The 20,466-nt window shown below is 48.6% G+C and overlaps 1 protein-coding gene across 1 annotated transcript in view; it reads right to left on the bottom strand.

Moving 5' to 3' along the window:
• Positions 1-7,404: 7,404 nt before the first annotated feature.
• SIAH3 (siah E3 ubiquitin protein ligase family member 3) overlaps positions 7,405-20,466 on the bottom strand; it is a 77,001-nt gene continuing 63,939 nt past the window's right edge. The window contains exon 2 of the mRNA XM_059041892.2: positions 7,405-11,379. Within this exon, the coding sequence (XP_058897875.1) occupies positions 10,708-11,379 (672 nt within the window). The 3' untranslated portion in view covers positions 7,405-10,707. The remainder of the gene's footprint in view (positions 11,380-20,466) is intronic.

Below are 20,466 nucleotides of genomic sequence, written 5' to 3'. Positions count from 1 at the left end.
CATTGGACAAATCCAGTCTGCTGCCTGCTTTTGTAAATAATGTTTTATTGGAGCACAGCACACTCATTCATTCATGTATCGTCTGAGGCTGCTTCCACACCACAATGGCAGAATTAAATAGTTGCCGTAGAGGGCATATAGTCTGCAAAACCTAAAATATTTATTATCTGGCCAGCCCCTGTCCTAGCAGATAGAATTGGCTGGAATCCTGGACCTTATTTACAAGTTCTTCAGGGACAACGTCAAGGTCTTCTTCCTCCATGAAGCATTTTTAAAAATCATATAAGCTTCCATCAAGTTCCTCCTCAAACCATGCCAGTTAACGTCTTTTTAAAAAAAAGTTTATTTATTTATTATTTTATTTTATTTTTGGCTGCATCGAGTCCTCGTTGCTGCGTGCGGACTTTCTCTAGTTGCGGCGAGCGTGGGCTACTCTTTGTTGTGGTGCACGGGCTTCTCACTGCGGTGGCTTCTCTTGTTACGGAGCACGGGCTCTAGGCGCGCGGGCTTCAGTAGTTGTGGCACGCGGGCTCAGTAGTTGTGGCACGCAGGCTCTAGAGCGCAGGCTCAGTAGTTGTGGCGCACGGGCTTAGTTGCTCCGCAGCATGTGAGATCTTCCCAGGGCTCGAACCCGTGCCCCCTGCATTGGCAGGTGGATTCTCAACCGCTGTGCCATCAGGGAAGCCCCAGTTAAAGTCTTAATCATTTCATTAGCTCTTTATTATCTAAGGCTGTGTGTTTCTACTTGTCTAGGCATGAAGAGCCTGTTTGCTCTAGAACTATCTTTTTAGGAATATGAATGTAAGCATGGAGACAGTGACTCCTTCTAGAACAAATTTATTTACATTCCTGGGTAGTAAAAAATAGAGGTATTCCCTCCTCAGAGAGATTTGCTTATATTCCAGAGTAATAAAAATAATCTCTCTCTCCAGAAAGGAGGCTGGGCAGGTTTGCTAGCAACCCCGTATAAGATCAGAGCCTCCTGATCTCAGGGTTCCTCCCCTAATGCATCCCCTCTCTGTGCACAGTTCATTGTTCTTTTGGAACTGGGGCTCACGGAACCTGGACTAAAATGTTCTTCTCACTGTAAACAGTAAACCGTCTAAATCCACTTGGGCTCCTCGTCTCCTTCTCACCAAATCTATGGATGCATGTACTCCAGCCCAACCACTGCTACTGGGCTGCTGCTTAGGAACTGCTGGACCATTTGAGAGTTGCTTGATGCACATTTAAATGCATTTATTTTGGCTCCTTAAGTCCACTAAGACGTTCCTGAGGGCAGGGACCAGACCTTCTTTTCCCTTTGTATCCTCCAGCAAGCCCAACATACATAGGCATTCAGTAATATTTTGTTGCTTAGGCTGAAGGCACTCCTACATCCTGTCCTGAAGCACTCTTCTTAATGGCACATGAAGACTTGCGACTATTTCTAAGTTGCCATGGCTTCCCTGTACCCAAGTGCCCCTGAGACTCTGGGATCTCAAGCCATCCTGGGCTTGTTAAGAAGCAGAGGCCAGTTCCAGCCCGCCAGAGCCCACCCAGAGAACAGCCCACCATGGAGGCGGCAGCGGGGCCTAGGGAATACCGCTCTACCAGCCCTGTGGCCGGAGAGAATTGGCCATACACTTGGCTCCCCAGATTAGAGGCAGAATTAGCAAGATAGGGACACTCCCCCCGAGGCCCTACTGTGGCTAGTAACCTGTACCCACAATAAAACAAATGCACTTTATGGACTCTTTCCTCCTAGGTTTGCCAGATTTAGCAAATAAAAATACTTTTTATTTTATTTACTAAGCAGGCTTATTCTCTGCCCTCTCCCCTCTAGAGCTCATTCCGCAACTGAGCCTCACCCTCAGGGTGTGGCCACATCACTAAACCAGCCCCAGTGACGGAGGTTTTCCTGATTCTCTTTTTTTTACAGAGCACCTTTCCCGGGTTGGTGAAGATGCAGATCTGAATGTTTAGGGGATGGACCCAGAGTTTCGGGAGACCTTCCTTGAGTTTTGCTGACTGACCTCGACCTCCTGTCATTGTTTGCAGGAAGCAGGACCACAAGGTAGGTGGTGGGCTCATCTTCTGAATGATCTGGAAGCTTTTCTGTTGCAGGAAGGGCGACGACCCCTTCCCCGGGCCGGAGAGTGGGCTCTTGTCAAACACTTGGAAATGGGTTGTCGGAGGAGACACACGTACTGATGAAGCAAAAGATTTTGTTGGGAAGGGGTACCCGAGCGGAGAGCAGCAGGGCAAGGGAACCCAGGAGAACTGCTCTCCACGTGGCTTGCAGCCTCAGGTTTTATGGTAATGGCGTTAGTTTCCGGGTTGTCTCTGGCCAATCATCTTGCTTGGCCCGTAGCTGATCTGACTCAGGGTCCTTCCCGGTGGCGCGTGCGTCTCTCAGCCAAGATGGATCCGGCGTGACGGTTTCTGGGAGGTTGGCAGGGCATGTTGTCTTCTCCCTCCTCCTTCCGGCCCCTCCCGAATTCCCCTGGTTAGCTTTCCTCGGCAGCACTGCATTCTTCATCGCGACCTCCTGACGAGGTCCTGCAAGCGGTTTTCACCATGCCTGGCCAAGGCGGGCGGTTTCCGTCAGCGATTCCCGAACACTTCGATGTAGTGGGGTGCTTGATTTCCTGTTTGATTGTGTTTTGTTTTTTAACTCTGTAATTGCCAGAATTATGTGTCAAGTCAGACGTAAAAATCAAGATATGTCTATCACTGTGTGTTAACGGAAGTTGATTTGGAACCTACGAAGAGGCAGAGAGAAGGGAAGGCTGAATTACCTCATGGATGGGTGGTAATCCATGCCCCCAACTTTATCCTTAAGAGATGCTTTTCCCAATGGCCTCCTTACAGAGGGTGTGCAGAGTTTATCTTGCCTACCTCTAGGCTAGTAAGAAACTAGTTCAGTGATTTCCTTTTCTCTCGCCCCATAGGCAAGGCTTACGTGGGGGCTTAGCTCTCAGCGGCTGCCGAAAGTGGCCTGATAATTCACATTCCCCACAGAGGGCCCTGAACCGGTGACCCATGTTCAGGAATCCTGGGGAGATTTGCCGGGGGGCGGTGGGGGGGGAGGTAAATAAATGCCTCCCTGGGGATCTGTGAGGTATCTCCCTGTCAGGGCTGGGGGCAGAGATTTAAATATGAATTACCATCCCAACCTGGCAGGGATTTACAAGATAAGCCCCTTCTGTGCTCCTGGGGAGGATTTACACAGTCCCTTCTCAGCACCAGGCTGCCGGGATTGTCACCGCGTGACACTCGGCACGGAGGACCCTTCCACGCTGGCTTCCGTCTGCCAGCCCCGGTCACGGCTCCGGCATCCTGCCTGCCCAGCCTCCTCTCACTCCTCTGTACCTACCATCTCTGCCCCCACATGACAGGAGAATAGAGTTCTCTCTGCCACTCGGTTACAGGGAACCCCTACCCAATTGCCCTCTGCTCTCCTTTTTGGAGTCCACTTAAGTGTTTCCTGCTTCTCCATCTGAAGGTAACTGTGATCGCTTCCCGTCACCTCCTTTCCTGCCTTCCTTCCTCCCGCAGAAAGACCGGCTCTCTTCTTCAAGTGGCTTTATTATCTGCTCCTTTATTTGTCTCCTGTGGCCCCTGTTAGCACCAGTGAGCAATCAGTTCTGGATCTGAGAATCTGATCCTCAGCCACATACCTCCAGCAGAATCCTCTCGGGGAGAATGTTAAATCAGAACCCTGGCTTCCACTCTGGACCTCCTGAAGGAAAAACCTCTGGTTTCTAGGGCCCAGAAATCAAGTTCTGTTCATCATTCTTTTTTTTTTTTTTTTTTGCGGTACGCGGGCCTCTCCCTGCTGTGGCCTCTCCCGTTGCGGAGCACAGGCTCCGGACGCGCAGGCTCAGCGGCCATGGCTCACGGGCCCAGCCGCTCCGCGGCACGTGGGATCCTCCCGGACCGGGGCACGAACCCGCGTCCCCTGCATCGGCAGGCGGACTCACAACCGCTGCGCCACCAGGGAAGCGCTGTTTATCATTCTTAAGCACACTCAAGTCTGAGAACTAACCTTGCATCCCAGAGTGGGTTCGGGGCTGGGCCTCCCTCCCCAGCTGACTTTCCTTCCGATGGGTGAGTTTCCCCCTTCTTTAAGTGGAGTGTCTCTCTGGCACTCAGCAACCTTACTGTGCATCTTTGAGTGTATTTTTAGGGCAAGGGCAAGTGTTTGGGACACCATGGTGTGCAGAACTGTCCCAAGAAAGGCCGTGGCCTGAAAAGTAACCTGGCTCATGAATGTTCATGCTGGCCCTGTGGTCGGTTTTGATCACTCAGATCAATTCAAGGCGCTTTCTATAAACCTTTGTTGAGAGTAGAAAACAGGTTCTGGGACCGAGAACGTAGGGAAGAAGATAGAGGTTAAGATGACTTGACAGAGGCAATAGGATTGAAACTCTTGCTCAGTCCTGATCTGGCGAGTAACTAACAGTGGCCTGAAACCGAAGAATTAAACCATGAAGGCTCCCTTGACAACTGATCTGCTAGGCCCAGAAGTAAATTTCAGGGACACTGTTGTCAGGCGGAGGGAGGGGAGAGCTGAGATAAGGGGCGTTGGAGGCAGCGGGTGGGCAGTGAAGGCCAGCGAGGGAGGCTTTGGTCTCTCTTCTCAAGGTAGCACCGGATGCTGAAATAGTACTGCGGGCAAATTAGCTGCCACAGCGTTGATTCACCTTCAGCCGTACTTTCTCCCTTACATCCAATTATGACTTTAAAATGGAGGCAAAAATGAAAAGGGGAGGAAGATAATGAAACGTAAGTCAAACGTGGCAGCTGGTGAGTTTCTGATAATTGCACTGTCAGGTTATAGCATTGCATTTCTATTCCCTCACGTCGCCCAGTAGCCTATGGAGAGAAAAAAGCCCAACAACAACAAACAAGTCCAGGTTCAAGGAAACAATATCAAATGCAATTTAATGACATTTTTCATGGGAGACAGAGTAGAGATAAAGTAGAATTCTAAATCTGCTGCTGCTTCTTGTCTTTATCATCATAAGAAAGCCTAGAAAATTGTATATACATCAATTCAGATCAAGTAAAGTGATTCTCGATTTCCTTTCTCTGTCTCATCTCAATACCCTAAAAAAAGGTTAAAAAGGGGAGGGGAGTGTTTATAGTACAGTACTCAAGGTAAAATATTTTCATACAATATTGGAAAACACAAACCCTAACCCATGTAGGTAACCCATGTGATAATCTGATTTGGGGGAAACAAGTCAACGCTTATCTACGACAGATTTTGTGGAAACAAGTCAACGCTTATCTACGACAGATTTCGTGGATCTCTTTTCAGTGAAGTTTTTCTTGGCTGGCCATTCTCCAGGTTAACACACTAGAGAGCTCACCGATTCTTAAAGGAAATCTTCAGAACAAATAATCCGCAGGTCTAATAATCTACTAGGAGACTCTACTCTTGATGCTATTTGTAGCTGAACTTTAATCGAAGCGTAATTCTTTGATGTCAGTCCACAGTCCCTTCCCCTTCCACCAGAAATTGCATCCAAGTGGAGGCTTCAGTAAGCCTCACTTCTCTGACTTACGTTGAAGCCACTGGGATCAGAGTAACTGATTCACTATTGACCTTGGAGATTCTGCCTACTACAGGGCACTCAGCCTGGAGTTCCTTGTGACTTTTATCCTAGTGGGAACCATACCCTTAATTTGGAAAGAGTACTGGTCTGGGTAGGCTATGGATTGTGAACAGGCTCCTTGTTGGGTTGCAGTGAAGTAGCCAGATTAGCACTAGGCTCTGTTCTTCATATAACATCCCCTGATCTGTTCCCTTTTTTGTCCTTCAGCTTTGAGGATGTGAGGGTCCTATTTCTGTGGTCATACATTTTATGTGATGTTTGCAACTACTGCCCACTGTGTCATTCTCAGATGTTGGATATTTCCAATCTCTAATTGCAAAGTAAAATATTTCTTTAGGTTTTGGTCAATGTACAGAGGTAAGAAAAATGACCTATAAGAACAAGCAGTGGAAGATTCTAGTTTTGTAGAGTTTGGTCTTACTTTTGGGAGTGGGATTGCAGTAGGTTGGTTTTGTGGAACCATAATTTTTCCATGAAAGTCATCAGATAGAACTTCCCACGCTAACAGCAATAGGGAAGGATCTGGAATAGGGCAGGGAGTGACCTTGAAGTTGCTTAGAGGCCTCAGACTCCCTTCTCTGGAACAATTTCTGTTTTCCTGAAAATTTGCTATTTGGCTAGCTTGGCTGTTATCTCTGTCCCTGTCAGTGTGGCCACCAGGATCTTGTTTCTCCTTCCAAAGTCCCCTCTCCCTACCCTGCCATGTGAATCAGAACTGTCCGGGCAGTGGTATGCTGGTAAATGTTTTCACAGCTAGTTCTCCAGGTGGGAAACACCCTGGCTTATAGCATTGACAGTTTCCACGGAGTAAACACTGCCACCGTGGCCAGTTTCAAGCTGTTACCATGATGTCACCAAACATGGGGTTGGTAGTACATCATTATATAGTATGTTCACCACAAACATATGATCAAGGTAAATAATCTTGAGAGCATAGAAAATAAAAGAGTAGTGAAATAATTAGGAAGTGATGAGTTTTGAGTATTACCTTCTTTTTAATATAACTTATTTAATCGTAAATTTATTTGATTTAATTTTTAATAGTGGCTGTGCTTAACAGTTTGTAAAATTCCTAAAAAATTTAACAACTGTTACACAAGCCGGCTCTAGCACACCATTCTGTCTTGGTCCGGGAAAAGAGGGAGAAAGGGAAGAAATGAAAGGGCGCATTTAATACAGCTCTACTAAAAGGCCTCTATGCCATTCAGAATTTATGACTGGTCCTCTGAGCCTTGGGTCCATGAATTTCTAGAAATGACATAGTTGGTATTGGTCTGAAGCCTGGACTTTGGAGCAAGACATGCTGAATTCTAGACCCAGCTGTACCATTTGCTACTGTGTGACCTGAAAAGTGTCTAATCCCTCTTAGCTTAAGTTTCTTCATGGGTGAAATAATAGTACCTGCTTCATAAGGTTGTTATGGGGATTAAATGAGATAATATGCTCAAATTACTTAGCTCACTAGGTTACATAGTAAACCCTCAATAAGTGGCTACCATGAGTACTATTATTATTATTAACCTGATCCGTTTCTTAAAGGTCCACAATAGCCACAGGTGGTGATGGGGTCTGTCCCAGCTGCAAGTACATGGAGAGGAGGATAATTAAAGGCAGTCTTCTTTGCATGGCCTGACTTCCATTCTGCACTGACCATTTATGCAGGCTCAGCCTCAAGGGCAGGAATGACCTTCTCTTTACACCTCCTGCCTCAAGTTCAAATGCTGGTAACTCATTTCTTGCTGTTAAGGGCTGCTGTCTCCCTAGGTCTACTTTTTTTTTTTTTTTTTAATTGTAATTTGTATTGGGGTATAGTTGCTTTACAAAGTTGTGTAGGTGTTCAGCAGAGTGAATCTCTTATACGTATACATATATCCACTCTTTTTAAAGATTCTTTTCCCATATATCCCTAGGCCTACTTTTTAAATGCAAATACAGTTGGCCCTCTGCATCTGTGGCTTCCGATTGTACTATGGCATTTTGTATAAGGAACTCGAGCATCCGGGGATTTTTGGTATCCAGGGGTGGGGGTGGGGGGGCGTATCGAGGACCGAATCCCCTGCAGATATAGAGGGCTGACTGTACTCCTTAGAGGGTGGGTATCAAGTCAGCACCTGGGTGTGCAGGAGGCAGTCAGATCCCAGGGCTCTGGGTCGAGTGGACTCCTGGGAATCTAAAAATGAGGAACCTGCAGTGGGCGATGTGAGATAGGAAGGGGCCTGAGGCCACTGAAGACCCCACTCCTTGGCTCCCCTGCCTCCCACCCCTCCCCCTGCTTCCAGGTTGCCCAGCTCTTCGAGCTGAGATGCCTCTAAAAGCAAAGCTACTTCAGACTCTCCCTGCTCCCCAAACCAAGACCCAGTGGACCCTTGGGACCCCAGTGCACCGATGAGGTGGGGATATGCTGACTACTCTGTGTGTGTCTTCCTCTGGCAAGAACGCCAAGTTCGCGGTCGGTGGGCCAGGTTCAAGCTGTGGTCCCAGCCACTTGGTGTGTGACTCTGGGAAGGGCGTTTCGTGTCCCTGAACTTCTGTGTTTTCAGTAGATTGAGGATGCTGATGAGAATTCGCCTGAGACTCAGACGAGGGAACCCTTTGTGACTGTAAAGCTCAACACAGCACACTTTGTTGGTACCATTTTCTAATCCCTGTTCATTGTTTCTCGTTTGCTCCTTTTTCTTCAATTCTTCACACGTGGCTATCGAGAGGAAGGGCTTCTTGGGAGCGCCGTAGGTGGATGAAAATAATACACCTCTACCCTTTAATCTAAAGGTTTCTAGGAACCAAAAATATCCGTTCTTACCTGGGATCGCTTATTCATAATACAGTCCTGTGTGCACTACTCATAGCCTGAAGTTATTCTCAGTGAGGCTCTCCTAACTTGGCACCACAGGAAGGCAGAGGTGGTGTTTGCCCGAGCCCTAAGGCCCTGTGGATGGTAATTATACTCTTAATGAGGTTTGGTTTGTTTGTTTATCTGGGGCCCCTGTGATGCTACACAAATGTTTTCTAAGTGGTGGAGAATCAGGAACCATGGAAGGAATGCAGCTTCTGGAGGCATCAGACTTACAGCCAAGGGGGTCTTAGGTTCTGGGGAAGGGCCTGGGGGTAAAGTAAGGAGCCAGTCTCTCCTCACATGGACCAACCAGCCTCAGCTTGTTCCCAGGCTGGCGGGGGATGCTGGTGCCCTGTGGGATGTTCTGACAGCACTAAGAGAAAGGAGCTTACAACTCTTTCCTTGGGACTTCGAACCTGGCGTTTGCCTCAATCAGTGACACGATGTTTATTGCTCTCCTTAGGGCTCTAAGAGAACAAAACCTCAGATCCCAGGCCCCAGCGGCTACCGTGTAACTAGAGGGGGCTGCATTCGGAGCTCCTCTATCGACTGACCCTGCCCTTGTAGAGCTGGAGCTGTGGGTTGGCAGGATTAGCCAGTTGTAGGGGGAAGGGTGTTGTGTTTCTGGATCAATTATTTGGGGCAGAGAAAAGATTGCTGATGGCCAGTCAGGGCAAAAGCTGCCCGAAACTCAATCCTCACTGGGAGGCCTGCCAGGACCCGGCCGAGATGTCCAGGTGAGGGAACGGGACCTAGAGCAACGTCTGCTTGGCGGAAGGTCCACTGGCGAGCGTCGTGGGGGGTTTGGGGGCCCCATGCAGCTGCTGCAACCGGGGATTGGCCGAGGGGAGAACAAAACTGACACAGAGGAGGGGGAAGAGCTCCTACTGGGAAGGCTTACGGGTATTCGGCGTCCATCAGAAGAGACAGAGTCGACTAAACATGCTTCCTTTCTTCAAACACACGAGAGACTTCCACAAGAAGAGGTTGGCAAATTGTTCTGACAGCCGAATACGAGAAGGCCATCCACCTGGAGGCAGTGTGGATTTGCGTGGCCTCTTCATTCACACTGCAACGGGGCGCTGGATGCATACCGGCCAGTGATAGCGTGTGTGTGCCGAATGGGGCTCTCGGAGCGTTTTAGAAGTCAGGGAGGGAAAGAGGACCCTCTCAGGTGTCTGAGTGATGGGGGCAGCCCTTCAGGTCAGAGGACCTGGCTGCACCCTTCAAGTTCCTTGTGTTTGATGCCGCATCGTGGTTCTGGTTATGAACTGTCAAGAGCACAGAGGACTCTTTGCTCGATACGGAAGTGCTCCATCCCAGGGAAGGGATTGGTGGATTTTATAACTTGATAATAACGCTCTCTCAGGAGAGAGCGCCCTCCCGGAGGTGGGAGGCTAATTTGATCCTTCGCTTTGTCGGCTGCTTCTCTTCCCCTGCATCTTGCCCGTGCTCTTCTGTGACTTGCTCAACAGAGGGCAAAGAGATTTTTCAAGAGAGCACCAAACCCTTGAGGCCTTTGATTTCGGAGCAGGAAAAGATGGCCCAGGCTGAGAGCAAGCTCATAACCGCCTCCAAAAGAGGGTTCAACCTCTCCCCGCTCCCCCCAGCCCCAGGATCAATCCAGAGGATACATGGCGTGGTGGTGCCTCCAGCCCGGTGCCCTGGCCTTCGGAGGAGACGCCATCTCCTTGTATCCAGGCAGCGTGGCCCCTGAGGTTCCTGGGAAGGTGGCGGACTTGTGTCTAGTTGGTCTGAAATACATACCTCTGAGCTGGCCAGGTCCCGTTCCCTAAGCTGCTGTCAGCATGCATTTCAGAGTTAGCTCACTCTGAAACACGTTAAAAAGAGAAGGAAGAAATTATTTGGACACTAAGTCTCCTTTCAACCCCAAGAGTCTGCTTTGTGACCTTGGTGACTTTTGCTCAGTTTAGAAGCAGCGGAGAAGGGAATTGCAAGGAGCAGGTGGCGAGAAATCACCATTCCGACTGAATCCGATTAAAAGTGTTCTGTAAAACTATGCCAACAAATGAGGACAAACCTCACACCAAGATCTTGAATCACAAGATGTTTACGTAATATAATGCCCATGGCAGACAGATACCAAATACCGCAAAGTACCTGAGACAAAAAAAAGAAAGGAAGGAAGGAGAGAAGGAGGGAGAAGAATAGAAAGGAGCCTGGAGTCCTGGCCTTCGGAGATCCAAGGGCCCAGGCAGAGTTCCTCGGGGAAGGGGTGGCTGTACATGACCGTCCGGGGCCTCTGCTTCACATCTCAGCTTCTGAGGAGCAGACCTCCGTCGCCGCAGTGATGGCAATCCCGATGGCGAGGCTGCCGTTGTCGGAGAAGAGCTGGGCCAGCGAGGTGTTGAGGACAAGGCAGTCCCCGTCAGTGATCACCGAGTCCACGCTCTCCAGGACAGACCTGGGGGTGGCCTCCCACTTGAGACGCCGGTGGTTTCTGTTGAGCTCCAGGCGATAGGTGAAGCAGTCGGCCTGGCTGGGGGTCCCGATGAGCATCATGGTGGCGAAGAACTGGGGGTGTCCCGCGTGCCTCTCCCGTTTCCTAAGCACCAGCAGAAAGTGGTGGCCAAGGCAGGAGTGCATGATGATCCAGTCGGCCGGTGCCGGGAGGTGCATGTCCGTGGCCAGGAAGACGATCTCGGCGCCCTGGAGGATGTCCACCCTGTGCATCTGCCGCAGGTGGGGCACCACCACCTCCAGGTGGCCTTCCCACTGGCAGGAGAACAAGGGGCACGTGCAGGGCGTCACCTGGGCAGCGTGTAGCCCCGCCTCCTGGTGCGGGGGGTGGTGAGGGCGGGCGTGGTGGCGGAGGTGGGGCTGGCGGGCGTGGTGGCGGAGGAGTGGGGGGAGGAGGTGAGGGGGGAAGCTGCCGGGCTCCGGGGTGCTCTGGGTGACGGCGCATCGGCCGGACACATACTGTAGGCGAAAGAGAAGAACATTAGTGGTGGTGAGATCAGTCTCTCAGCCTGGCCGAGACTCCCCCAGTGTTCAGAATGTGGAAAGCAGACTCTCCTGTACCTGTAGAGAAAGCTCTGTTTCGTAAAAAAATGAGACCCGCCAGACTGTTTTCCAAAATGGCAGCACCATGCTACATCCCCATCAGCCATTTAAGAGAGTTCCAATTTCTCCACGTCCTTGCCAACACTTGTTATTATCTGTTTTGACAAATATTTTAATGAGACAAAATTCATTGTTTTGAACGTTTTGCCAGATTTAGATGCTGAAGTCTTTTCCAAGTCATTTCATTTCAGTATAGAATGTAAATTTACCCAATCGGAAATAGAAGCTCCTTCAAGAGATTCCTCCTGCAAGAAGAGATTTTCCAAATGTATTAGTATATTAAAAAAAACCCAAAACTTTAAAATAATGAGGGACATGGTGGATGCCTTGGGTGGTTGAGATTCTGAAAACTCAGTCCAAGAAAGTGCAATATTTATGCCTTTCTGATTCTTTAATTAGATACTCAAATAGGCAGTTTTCCCCTTCAAATAACTTGCATTGATGGTCATTAGTCATAAAGAAGAAAGAAATCAATTTTTTGTGCTTTTTTGATACTGTTTGATATTTTTGTGCAGGGACTGGAAGTCAATGGATTTTTTTCCCCTCTGTGTTATCATTACTATTATTTTTAGAACAAAATTTTGGTAAATACCTATTTGTCCTTCCCGTGCTGCCAGGGGTTGTGCTATCTGCGGTGCCCTTCTGGGCAGTAAGGCAATGGTGGGACCCCGAGCTGACTGTGTGCATCTGGACCACAGTCCCCAGGGAGGGAGCCTGAGCTATGACTCCTGGGACTTTGCCCCACCAGTCACGCTTCTGTCCTGCTTTAGGCTTACTGTTCCAGAAAAACTTACCAGGGGCTCACCACTAGGCAGCTTCCACCCTGAGACTCTCTTGACCTTTTGTTATTCACGACAGCGTGCCCACCAATGCCCTCAAAACATCAGGACCTGTGACAACACTTTCTGATCAGGTATCAGTAAGCGTTGACCGAGCACCTGCCATGACCAGACCCTAGAGATACAGCTGTGAGCAAAATAAACACTGCGTTTCTCGGTGTACGTGGTACAGACATTAGTACGTATCTAATTAATTATGGTTTTGAAAAGGCTCCTTCCTGGCGTGAGGACAGTGATTCCTGTGTTTCAGTTGAAGAAACAGGCGTCAGTAGTAACATGACCAAAGGTTACACAGCTGGGAAGTGAAAGATGGGATTCATTTTCACGCCTCATGACTCTGAACACAGCAACTGCCCTCCCCTCAATAATCCCACCTCCAGCTCCCTCCCGCATTCTTTGAGGTGTTTTTTTTTTTTTTTGCAGTACGCGGTCCTCTCACTGCCGTGGCCTCTCCCGTTGCGGAGCACAGGCTCTGGACGTGCAGGCCCAGCGGCCATGGCTCACGGGCCCAGCCGCTCCGCGGCACGTGGGATCCTCCCAGACCGGGGCACGAACCCGTGTCCCCTGCATCGGCAGGCGGACTCTCAACCACTGCGCCACCAGGGAAGCCCTGGGGTTTTTTTCTTTAATTAGTCTGTGGGATCTGGGCTGTGCAGGGGAGGTGGCCGGTCTGCAGGGCGCTCCAGGCATAAGGCATTCACGTGGCAGCCTTCTCTGCGCTGCCCTCAGGTTCGCTCTCCAAGCCCCCCTGGACTTCGGGTGCCTTTAGGCATTTGGCCTCGCTTCGGTTCCTTCCCAGCATGTAGAGGACCAGGGTGATGGGTGATGGTCTGTCTTTCACACTCACCACTGTTGCAGCCAGTCTCTATCTCCCCGGGCTCAGAGAGTGGCTGAGAGTGGAGGCCTGGCGAGCTTCCCTTTCTTTAGAGCACCCAGGGACACATACACACACACTGGGGGCCCGACTAGCTCTGTTCTGGAGTTGTGCGCCCCCGCTCTCTCCCCCATCGGGAGCCCAGCCGACCTGGAGGGTGAACTACAGGGCCCTTCTAGTAGCTCCTGCATGGCAGCTACTGGGCAGCCTGTCATTACCCATCCTGCACACCCGCCAAGCCACCTGTCCCGAGGGGGACAGTGTCTACCCCTTGATGAAAAGGCTCTGTTCCAGAATCCTGCTAGTGATGAGTCTGACTCAGCCTTTAGTGTTAAATATGGGGAAGGGAATTAACTAGTATGTAGCATCTACTAAGTGTTAGGCGCCGTGGAAAGTAGATATTCTTTGTGTCATTATTTTATTTAATTTCTCACAGAAAAGATCAATTTTCTTACTTTTTAAAAAAAGGTAAATCTGGCTTAGTTCCTACCTGCTTGCTGGTGGCTGATATCATTTAGTCAACGGGTGAAGGAGGGGGGCCAATTCCTAGGATCCCTTGGGATTGTACAAGTAGCCCAGGTGCATACACTCCACCAGCCAGATGCAAGGACCCCTCCCGGATCCTCCCAACAGGCCCGGCAGATCAGCCTCTTTCGTTTCGCTCAAGAGGACCTGGTGTTGGCTTCTCATGGAAAGCCCCAAACGCTGTCCCCTCTCCCAGCCTCTGAGAAGCCCCCCACCCTCATTTAGGTCACAGCAGTCACGAGAGAAATATGTTATGTGTGTCTTCTAGATGAAGAAATGGAAACAGAGAGGTTGAGTCACTTGCCCAGGGTCACACAGCTTATAAGGGGTGCAGATGGGAATGGAGCCCAGATCAGTTAAAGGTGATATAGATCGTAGCCTGGGAAGGTCACCAGCTGGATGTTGGCCAATTTTGGTCTGTTCCACTGTTTACTTGTGCAGCAGCCTTCGATTAAGTCAGTTGCCCCATCAGCAAAATATTTATTTCATAGGGTTGTTTGGGGCTCAAATGAAACAGTGCCTGTCAAACAGCTTTAATGACCACATCAAGTATTACATCAGTATGGCATTTCCATTTGGATATGGTTTGGGATGAAACGTTTCGGTGGCCTTCCCCCTCAGTCCATGGCGGCCTTCCTTGGTCCTGGTCAGCTGACCCTCACGCCTGGGCAGCACTCTGGGCTGAACACAGGCCACCAGAAGGGTCTAGAGACCCCAACATAGCACTTGGCTGGGGCCTCCTGTCCAATGCCGATGTATGATGACGGAATATCCTGAAATTCCCATCTCAGAAATGGCCTCTGGGCTATTCTCTGCCCTTCTCCAGATCCATCTTCCATCTTCTCCATCCTGTGCTGTGCAGCTAGTATCAGAGATGTGAAATCAAAGTAAGGGGGACAGGAGGAAGAAACACCTCGACCTCCCTTTCCTCCCCGACTCCAATCTCCTGCCAGTGCCTTCCATTGGCTAAACGCAATCAGAGACATACCAGAAGGAAGCCCAGGAGGTGCACTCGGTGCGGGTCAGCCCCCTTTGGAAATGGTGCTTCCCCAGCGGGGAGCACATGTGAAGAGGGAATGTCCACCTGTCCACCTGTATGCAAATGTCTCAATCCCCTCCTCTGTGATGTTAGCTCATCCGACCTGTCTGGGCCTCCTAGGCTGAGCTTTGCTGAGGCTGACTGAGGGGAGGCAGGGAGGGCTAATATAATGCCCACAATCTTTAAGCCATTCGACAAGAATGGATACACCAGCTGGCACGTGCACCGCCTCAGCACGGGCTGAGAGTACTGAGCAGAGTACGATCCAGTTCCTGTCTCAGTAGCTCACTGTGATTAGTATAATATAACACAATGCAGAAATGCAGGACCGGAGGGGCTCTGAGTGTGCAAAGTGGGGGCCGTAGCTATTCTAGTCAGTGTGCCAAGTGCCATTTACCCTGGGCGAAGCGGGAAGGGTGATGCTCTAACAAAGTAGGCAAAACGTTTGCTGATGGGGTGAATAACAGGTTCCAAGGAGCTGGATCTGAAAGACCATGGGATTTTTAAGACATGAAAAGTTCCAAGTGGCCGTCACTAGAGGATCTGCCAGAGATGCTGAGGAGGAGGGCTGGAGAGCAGTCGGACCATATTGCCAAAGTCTTGGCACGGAGATACACCCAACACTCAGGGGCCGTCCGTAGGAGGGCCCAAGGGACACAGCTTCACACTTGAGGGAGCCCCTGCAGGCAGCATGATGGCCCAAGCCCACCGGCATAGCCGGTTCCAGCTGTCACTCAGGATGGGGCAACAGTGAGTCCTGGCACTTGTCCAACCCCTGGACCCTAGGCTTGGTCATTCCGCCTAGACTCTCCCCTTGCTTCCTTTTGGCCTCGTCTTCCGCTGGCCTTTCCGTTGTTGAAGTCCTGCCGGGTAACAGAGCAGCCAGTGGTATAATCCAAAGTGACTGAAGTGGATGACTGCACGTAAAGCGAGACATTATAAACTCACGGAGACCCCTGCGCTTGCTGTGCCCTGAGAAGGCGCTAAGAAAAAACACAGCCTTCATTCTCCATTTCTTCCTGCTCTCTCTTCTGATGCAAAATATGTTTCATTTAAATGGTCTTCGGGTGAGCGGGGTCACAGGGCTGCTGGCAGGGAGAAGGGATTCTTTTAATTGGCAAAATGCTAATCGTTTTGGAAAATGAATTCTAATCTTCCCATCTGATACAGTGGATGTGTGAGTAATTACTTTCCTTCACTAAACTGTTAATGCAACATTAGTGATTACATTCATTAAAACTCGTACTGTCTGATAAACCCCTCAGTCAGTCTGTGGATGTCTTCCTTCCATTGGCCATATTTAACTTCCCATTTGAAAGAGAGATCTTGAATTAACCTTTAGAATAATTCGCAAAATTGGGTTTAGAAATGTTAGGCTTTATGGACTGGGTATAATTCTCTCCCCAAGCATTAGTGAGACCATTTCCACTGAGGGTGTAATTGAGTTTTAAAATGCCTTCCTTGGGCTTCCCTGGTGGCGCAGTGGTTGAGAATCCGCCTGCTGATGCAGGGGACACGGGTTCGTGCCCTGGTCCGGGAAGATCCCACATGCCGCAGAGCAACTAAGCCCGTGAGCCATGGCCGCTAGGCCTGCGTGTCCGGAGCCTGTGTTCCGCAATGGGAGAGGCCACAACAGTGAGAGGCCCGCATACCGCAAAAAAAAAAAAAAAAATGCCTTCCTTAACTTCATCAGCCACACTCCCATGATTGGTAATGGCTATCCCTACAAATCCTGGCATCCAAAGGGGAAACCTGCCCCTGGAAAACCACGTGAGCCTTTCTCCAGCACCTGCTCCCGCTGGTCGGCGAGCTCACTTGGAGGACTGCTGTCTCCTTCCACTTGATTGCAGGAACCGTGCCGTGCTAATTAACGTATTGCAGCTGAAGGCAGATTTTTTGCACCCAATTTCAAATGGCAGGCATGTGCGGGACTTCCCTGGTGGTCCAGTGGTTAAGACTTCTTCCAGTGCAGGGGGTGTGGGTTCGATCCCTGGTCGGGGAGCTAAGATCCCACATGGCTTGCAGCCAAAAAACCGAAACATTAAACAGAAGCAGTATTGTAACAAATTCAATGAAGAGTTTAAAAATGGTCCACATCAAAAAGAAAAATGCTTAAAAAAAAAAAAACACGACAGGCATGTACTTTGAGTTTGCCCATGACCTTGTTTGTGAGAATGAATGAAGTGAAGCTTTCGGTACAGGGGGGAAGGGGAAAGGCAGCAATGCTGTCGATGTATCTCACACACAGGAGAGAAGAGCGGGGAGGAGTAACATTTCAGGGCAGGTATCAGAACATTGGGATAAAGTCAAGGCTGGAACCTAGTTGGGAGTCAGGTCTGCAAAGAAGGGAGGCTGATAAGACCCAGCCATCCCACTACTGGGCATATACCCTGAGAAAACCGTAATTCAAAAAGAGTCATGTACCACAATGTTCATTGCAGCTCTATTTACAATAGCCAGGACATGGAAGCAACCTAGGTGTCCATCGACAGATGAATGGATACAGAAGATGTGGCACATATATACAATGGAATATGACTCAGCCATAAAAAGAAACGAAATTGAGTTATTTGTAGTGAGGTGGATGGACCTAGAGTCTGTCATGCAGAGTGAAGTAAGTCAGAAAGAGAAAACCAAATACCATATGCTAACACATATATATGGAATCTAAAAAAAAAGGTTTTGATTTCTACCAGGCTTAATACCTGTTACTTGCTGGGTAAAAATATGACTGAGCACAATAATGAAATTCTTTTACACTTATTATTTTGCTGCCTGCTTTGTACCAGTTTTCATTGAAATCTTGTCTATGTATATTGTGGCTACCTATACATTCACATTTATTGCATTTTGTTGCTTGTTATGCATTTTTACTGATACATCTTCTCTGTCTGTATGTATTGGCTAGGAATTCATTCAAAATCACCTTCTATCGTGTTTTTTGGTTAATAGTATTCACTAAAATAGAGTGGGCAAGATTCAGTTTCATAATTTTGCATGTATGGTACACAATGTCATTTGTTAGTAAATTCATTATGCTTTGATACTTGCCACATACCCGTTTTCATTAATATCTGTGTATTTCTTTTTCATTATGTAATATGTTTTTCATGATTTTTCTTTGTCTTTCTAGAACTTATTGTATCTTCCTCCATATAAATCACACGCAATATATCAGTTTATTCATGTATTAATTATTACTGCTATTATTATTGGTGGTGGTGTTATAACCACTTTATAGATGAGTAATCTGAAGTAATCAGATAACTTTTTTCTTGCCAAAAGCACTTAAGAAATTCACTTTCGTAGTGTATATATGTCCATGCCACTCTTTCACTTTACACTACCAAACGTAAAATAGATAGCTAGTGGGAAGCAGCCGCGTAGCACAGGGAGATTAGCTGGGTGCTTTGTGGCCACCTAGAGGGGTGGGATAGGGAGGGTGGGAGGGAGAAGCAAGAGGGAAGAGATATGGGGATATATGTATACATATAGCTGATTCACTTTGTTATACAGCAGAAACTAACACACCATTGTAAAGCAATTATACTCCAATAAAGATGCTAAAAAAAAGGGAGGCTGGAACCTAGTTGGGAATCAGGTGTGCAGAGAAGGGAGAGTATCTGTACCCGCTCCAGGTCCCACTCTGTAGTCTTTTAAAAATCCCCTCTGTTTCTCGGAAGGACGGTCAAGGCTGAAGGTTTAGTGTTCCGCTTTCCACTTTCCTGGGACGCCCCCCTCTCCAGCCCTCTTCCGCAAAACCTAGCACGACTGTGCATGTGCATATGAAACCCAGGAGGACTCTGAAAAGCTTCCAGCAAACAGTTGAGAAATAAGTTACACGGAGATAGGAAACAACAATGGGGCTTTTATGGCCTGGGAAAGACTGTCTTCCTTAGAAAATGTGTCTCATGCTCCTTTCTCCCCAGACGGTTATACTTGGAACACAGAATGAATGAGAGCTTCGCGTGGGCAGCATGATCGTGTCTGTAATTTTCTTTAAAATGCTTTCATAGAGAGAATGTGATAGGAATGTGTACATTTTTAACCTACACTCCAGGGGCTGTCAATTCCCTAATCAGGAATTCTCACTTCAAGGTGATCACCTAACATTTTATCCCGACGGCCGCACTCCACAGATAATGACTACAATTGCTTCAATTAGTGTCCATATTTCTGACCCACACCAGATGCTGTTCATGAACATTTCCACAGAGCTTTCTATGGGTGAAATTAGTAGTTTGTTAATCAGCATAGTAGATGCTCGAAATGGACTCTCCTTGATGAAATTCCTGGTTTTCAAGCTACGAAGATTGTTTCAAACACTTCAGAGGAATTCCACACTTTCGGGACAAGCCCGGGAGCTTGTTCCCTGACTATTCCTGACTCTGGCCACTGAGTCAAGGACTTACCATGGTCTGGTACCATCTCTAAGTGTATCAGAATCTTGCTCCTGGTAGATCACTGCATACAAACTTTCCTCACTGGCTATTAAAATTATGTAAATTGAGCAGAGAGACACTTGTTAGCAAACGCACAGAAGCCTTGAGTCCTGAGCTATATACGCCAGAAATAAAAAAGAGGAAAAGTGAGTTATTACTGTGAAAGGAGGAAGATAAAAATGTGGGTGGATCACATTTTTAGCACCCAAGGTCCATGGGTGAAAAACAATGAAAGGGATTCATACAGATGTCTACACCGGCACTGGTCTTGTGGTCTCCGAAGGCTCGTGACTCAGCTGGTCGCCTTATAAATTCAGACCCTGGCTGTGTGAGAGGCTGGGAAGAGATGTGTGGACGACATTGTGAAAACAAAAAATATGACTCAGTCCTCAAGCACTCCAGGCCTTTCTTTAGTTCCTAGATCCTGGCCCATGGCCTCCCAGTGTGCCTCCATCATGGTTCCAACTGGTATTGTCACTTGGAGACCATCAGCCCCTGTAGGACGGGGATGCTGCCTCCCTCCCTGACCTGAGAAGTCAAGCGGTGGTCAAGATCTGTCCATACGATTCATTTTTTAATTTCAGCTCGTTCTGAAAATCACTAGCGCGTGGCTTTCTCTTCTTAGCTAGGTTGGAAGTCAGAGGGCAGAGACAGGGTTTAGTTTGCCCAGTGCTTAGCCCCGTGATGGGTGTGGCATCTACTAGACTCTCCCTGAGTATTTGTTGCTTGAATGAATGAATGAACGATTCACAAATGGAGCCGTGTCCCGCACTGTATCCATGGAAAGGCTGCTTGTCTTTAGTCAGAGGCGCTGTTCTCCACCCTTCCTTCCTGTAGACATATGTGTGGCGTGGTGTGTGTATGTGTATGTGTGCGCACGTGCACGTGAGTCCATAGCTGTTGGCTTATCAAGTAGGTCTCCCGGTGGCTCCTCACCCAGACCTCGACAGTGATGGCACAATGGGACCTGACCAGGAGCAGGACACTGATATGTGCCCAGCTGCCATCATGGAAAGTCAAATAACAGCCTCGAAGAAGGAACTTCTCATGCCAGTGGGGTACTTTCTTTGCTCTTACTTTGTATAGAGATTATTCGGAGTCTTAGGCATTCCCTTTATTCAATAGCAGATTGTTTCTCACAGTTTCTTTGGAAAGGATCAACCGTGGATCCAGCAGACAGTCTTAGATTGTCTTCATCTCACCCTCTTAGATTGATCTAGACCC

The sequence above is a fragment of the Kogia breviceps genome, chromosome 16, assembly GCF_026419965.1.
Source record: "Kogia breviceps isolate mKogBre1 chromosome 16, mKogBre1 haplotype 1, whole genome shotgun sequence".
Lineage (NCBI taxonomy): Eukaryota > Metazoa > Chordata > Mammalia > Artiodactyla > Physeteridae > Kogia > Kogia breviceps.
The sequence above is the reverse complement of the archived record's forward strand: the minus strand, read 5'-3'. Positions and strand labels throughout refer to the sequence as shown.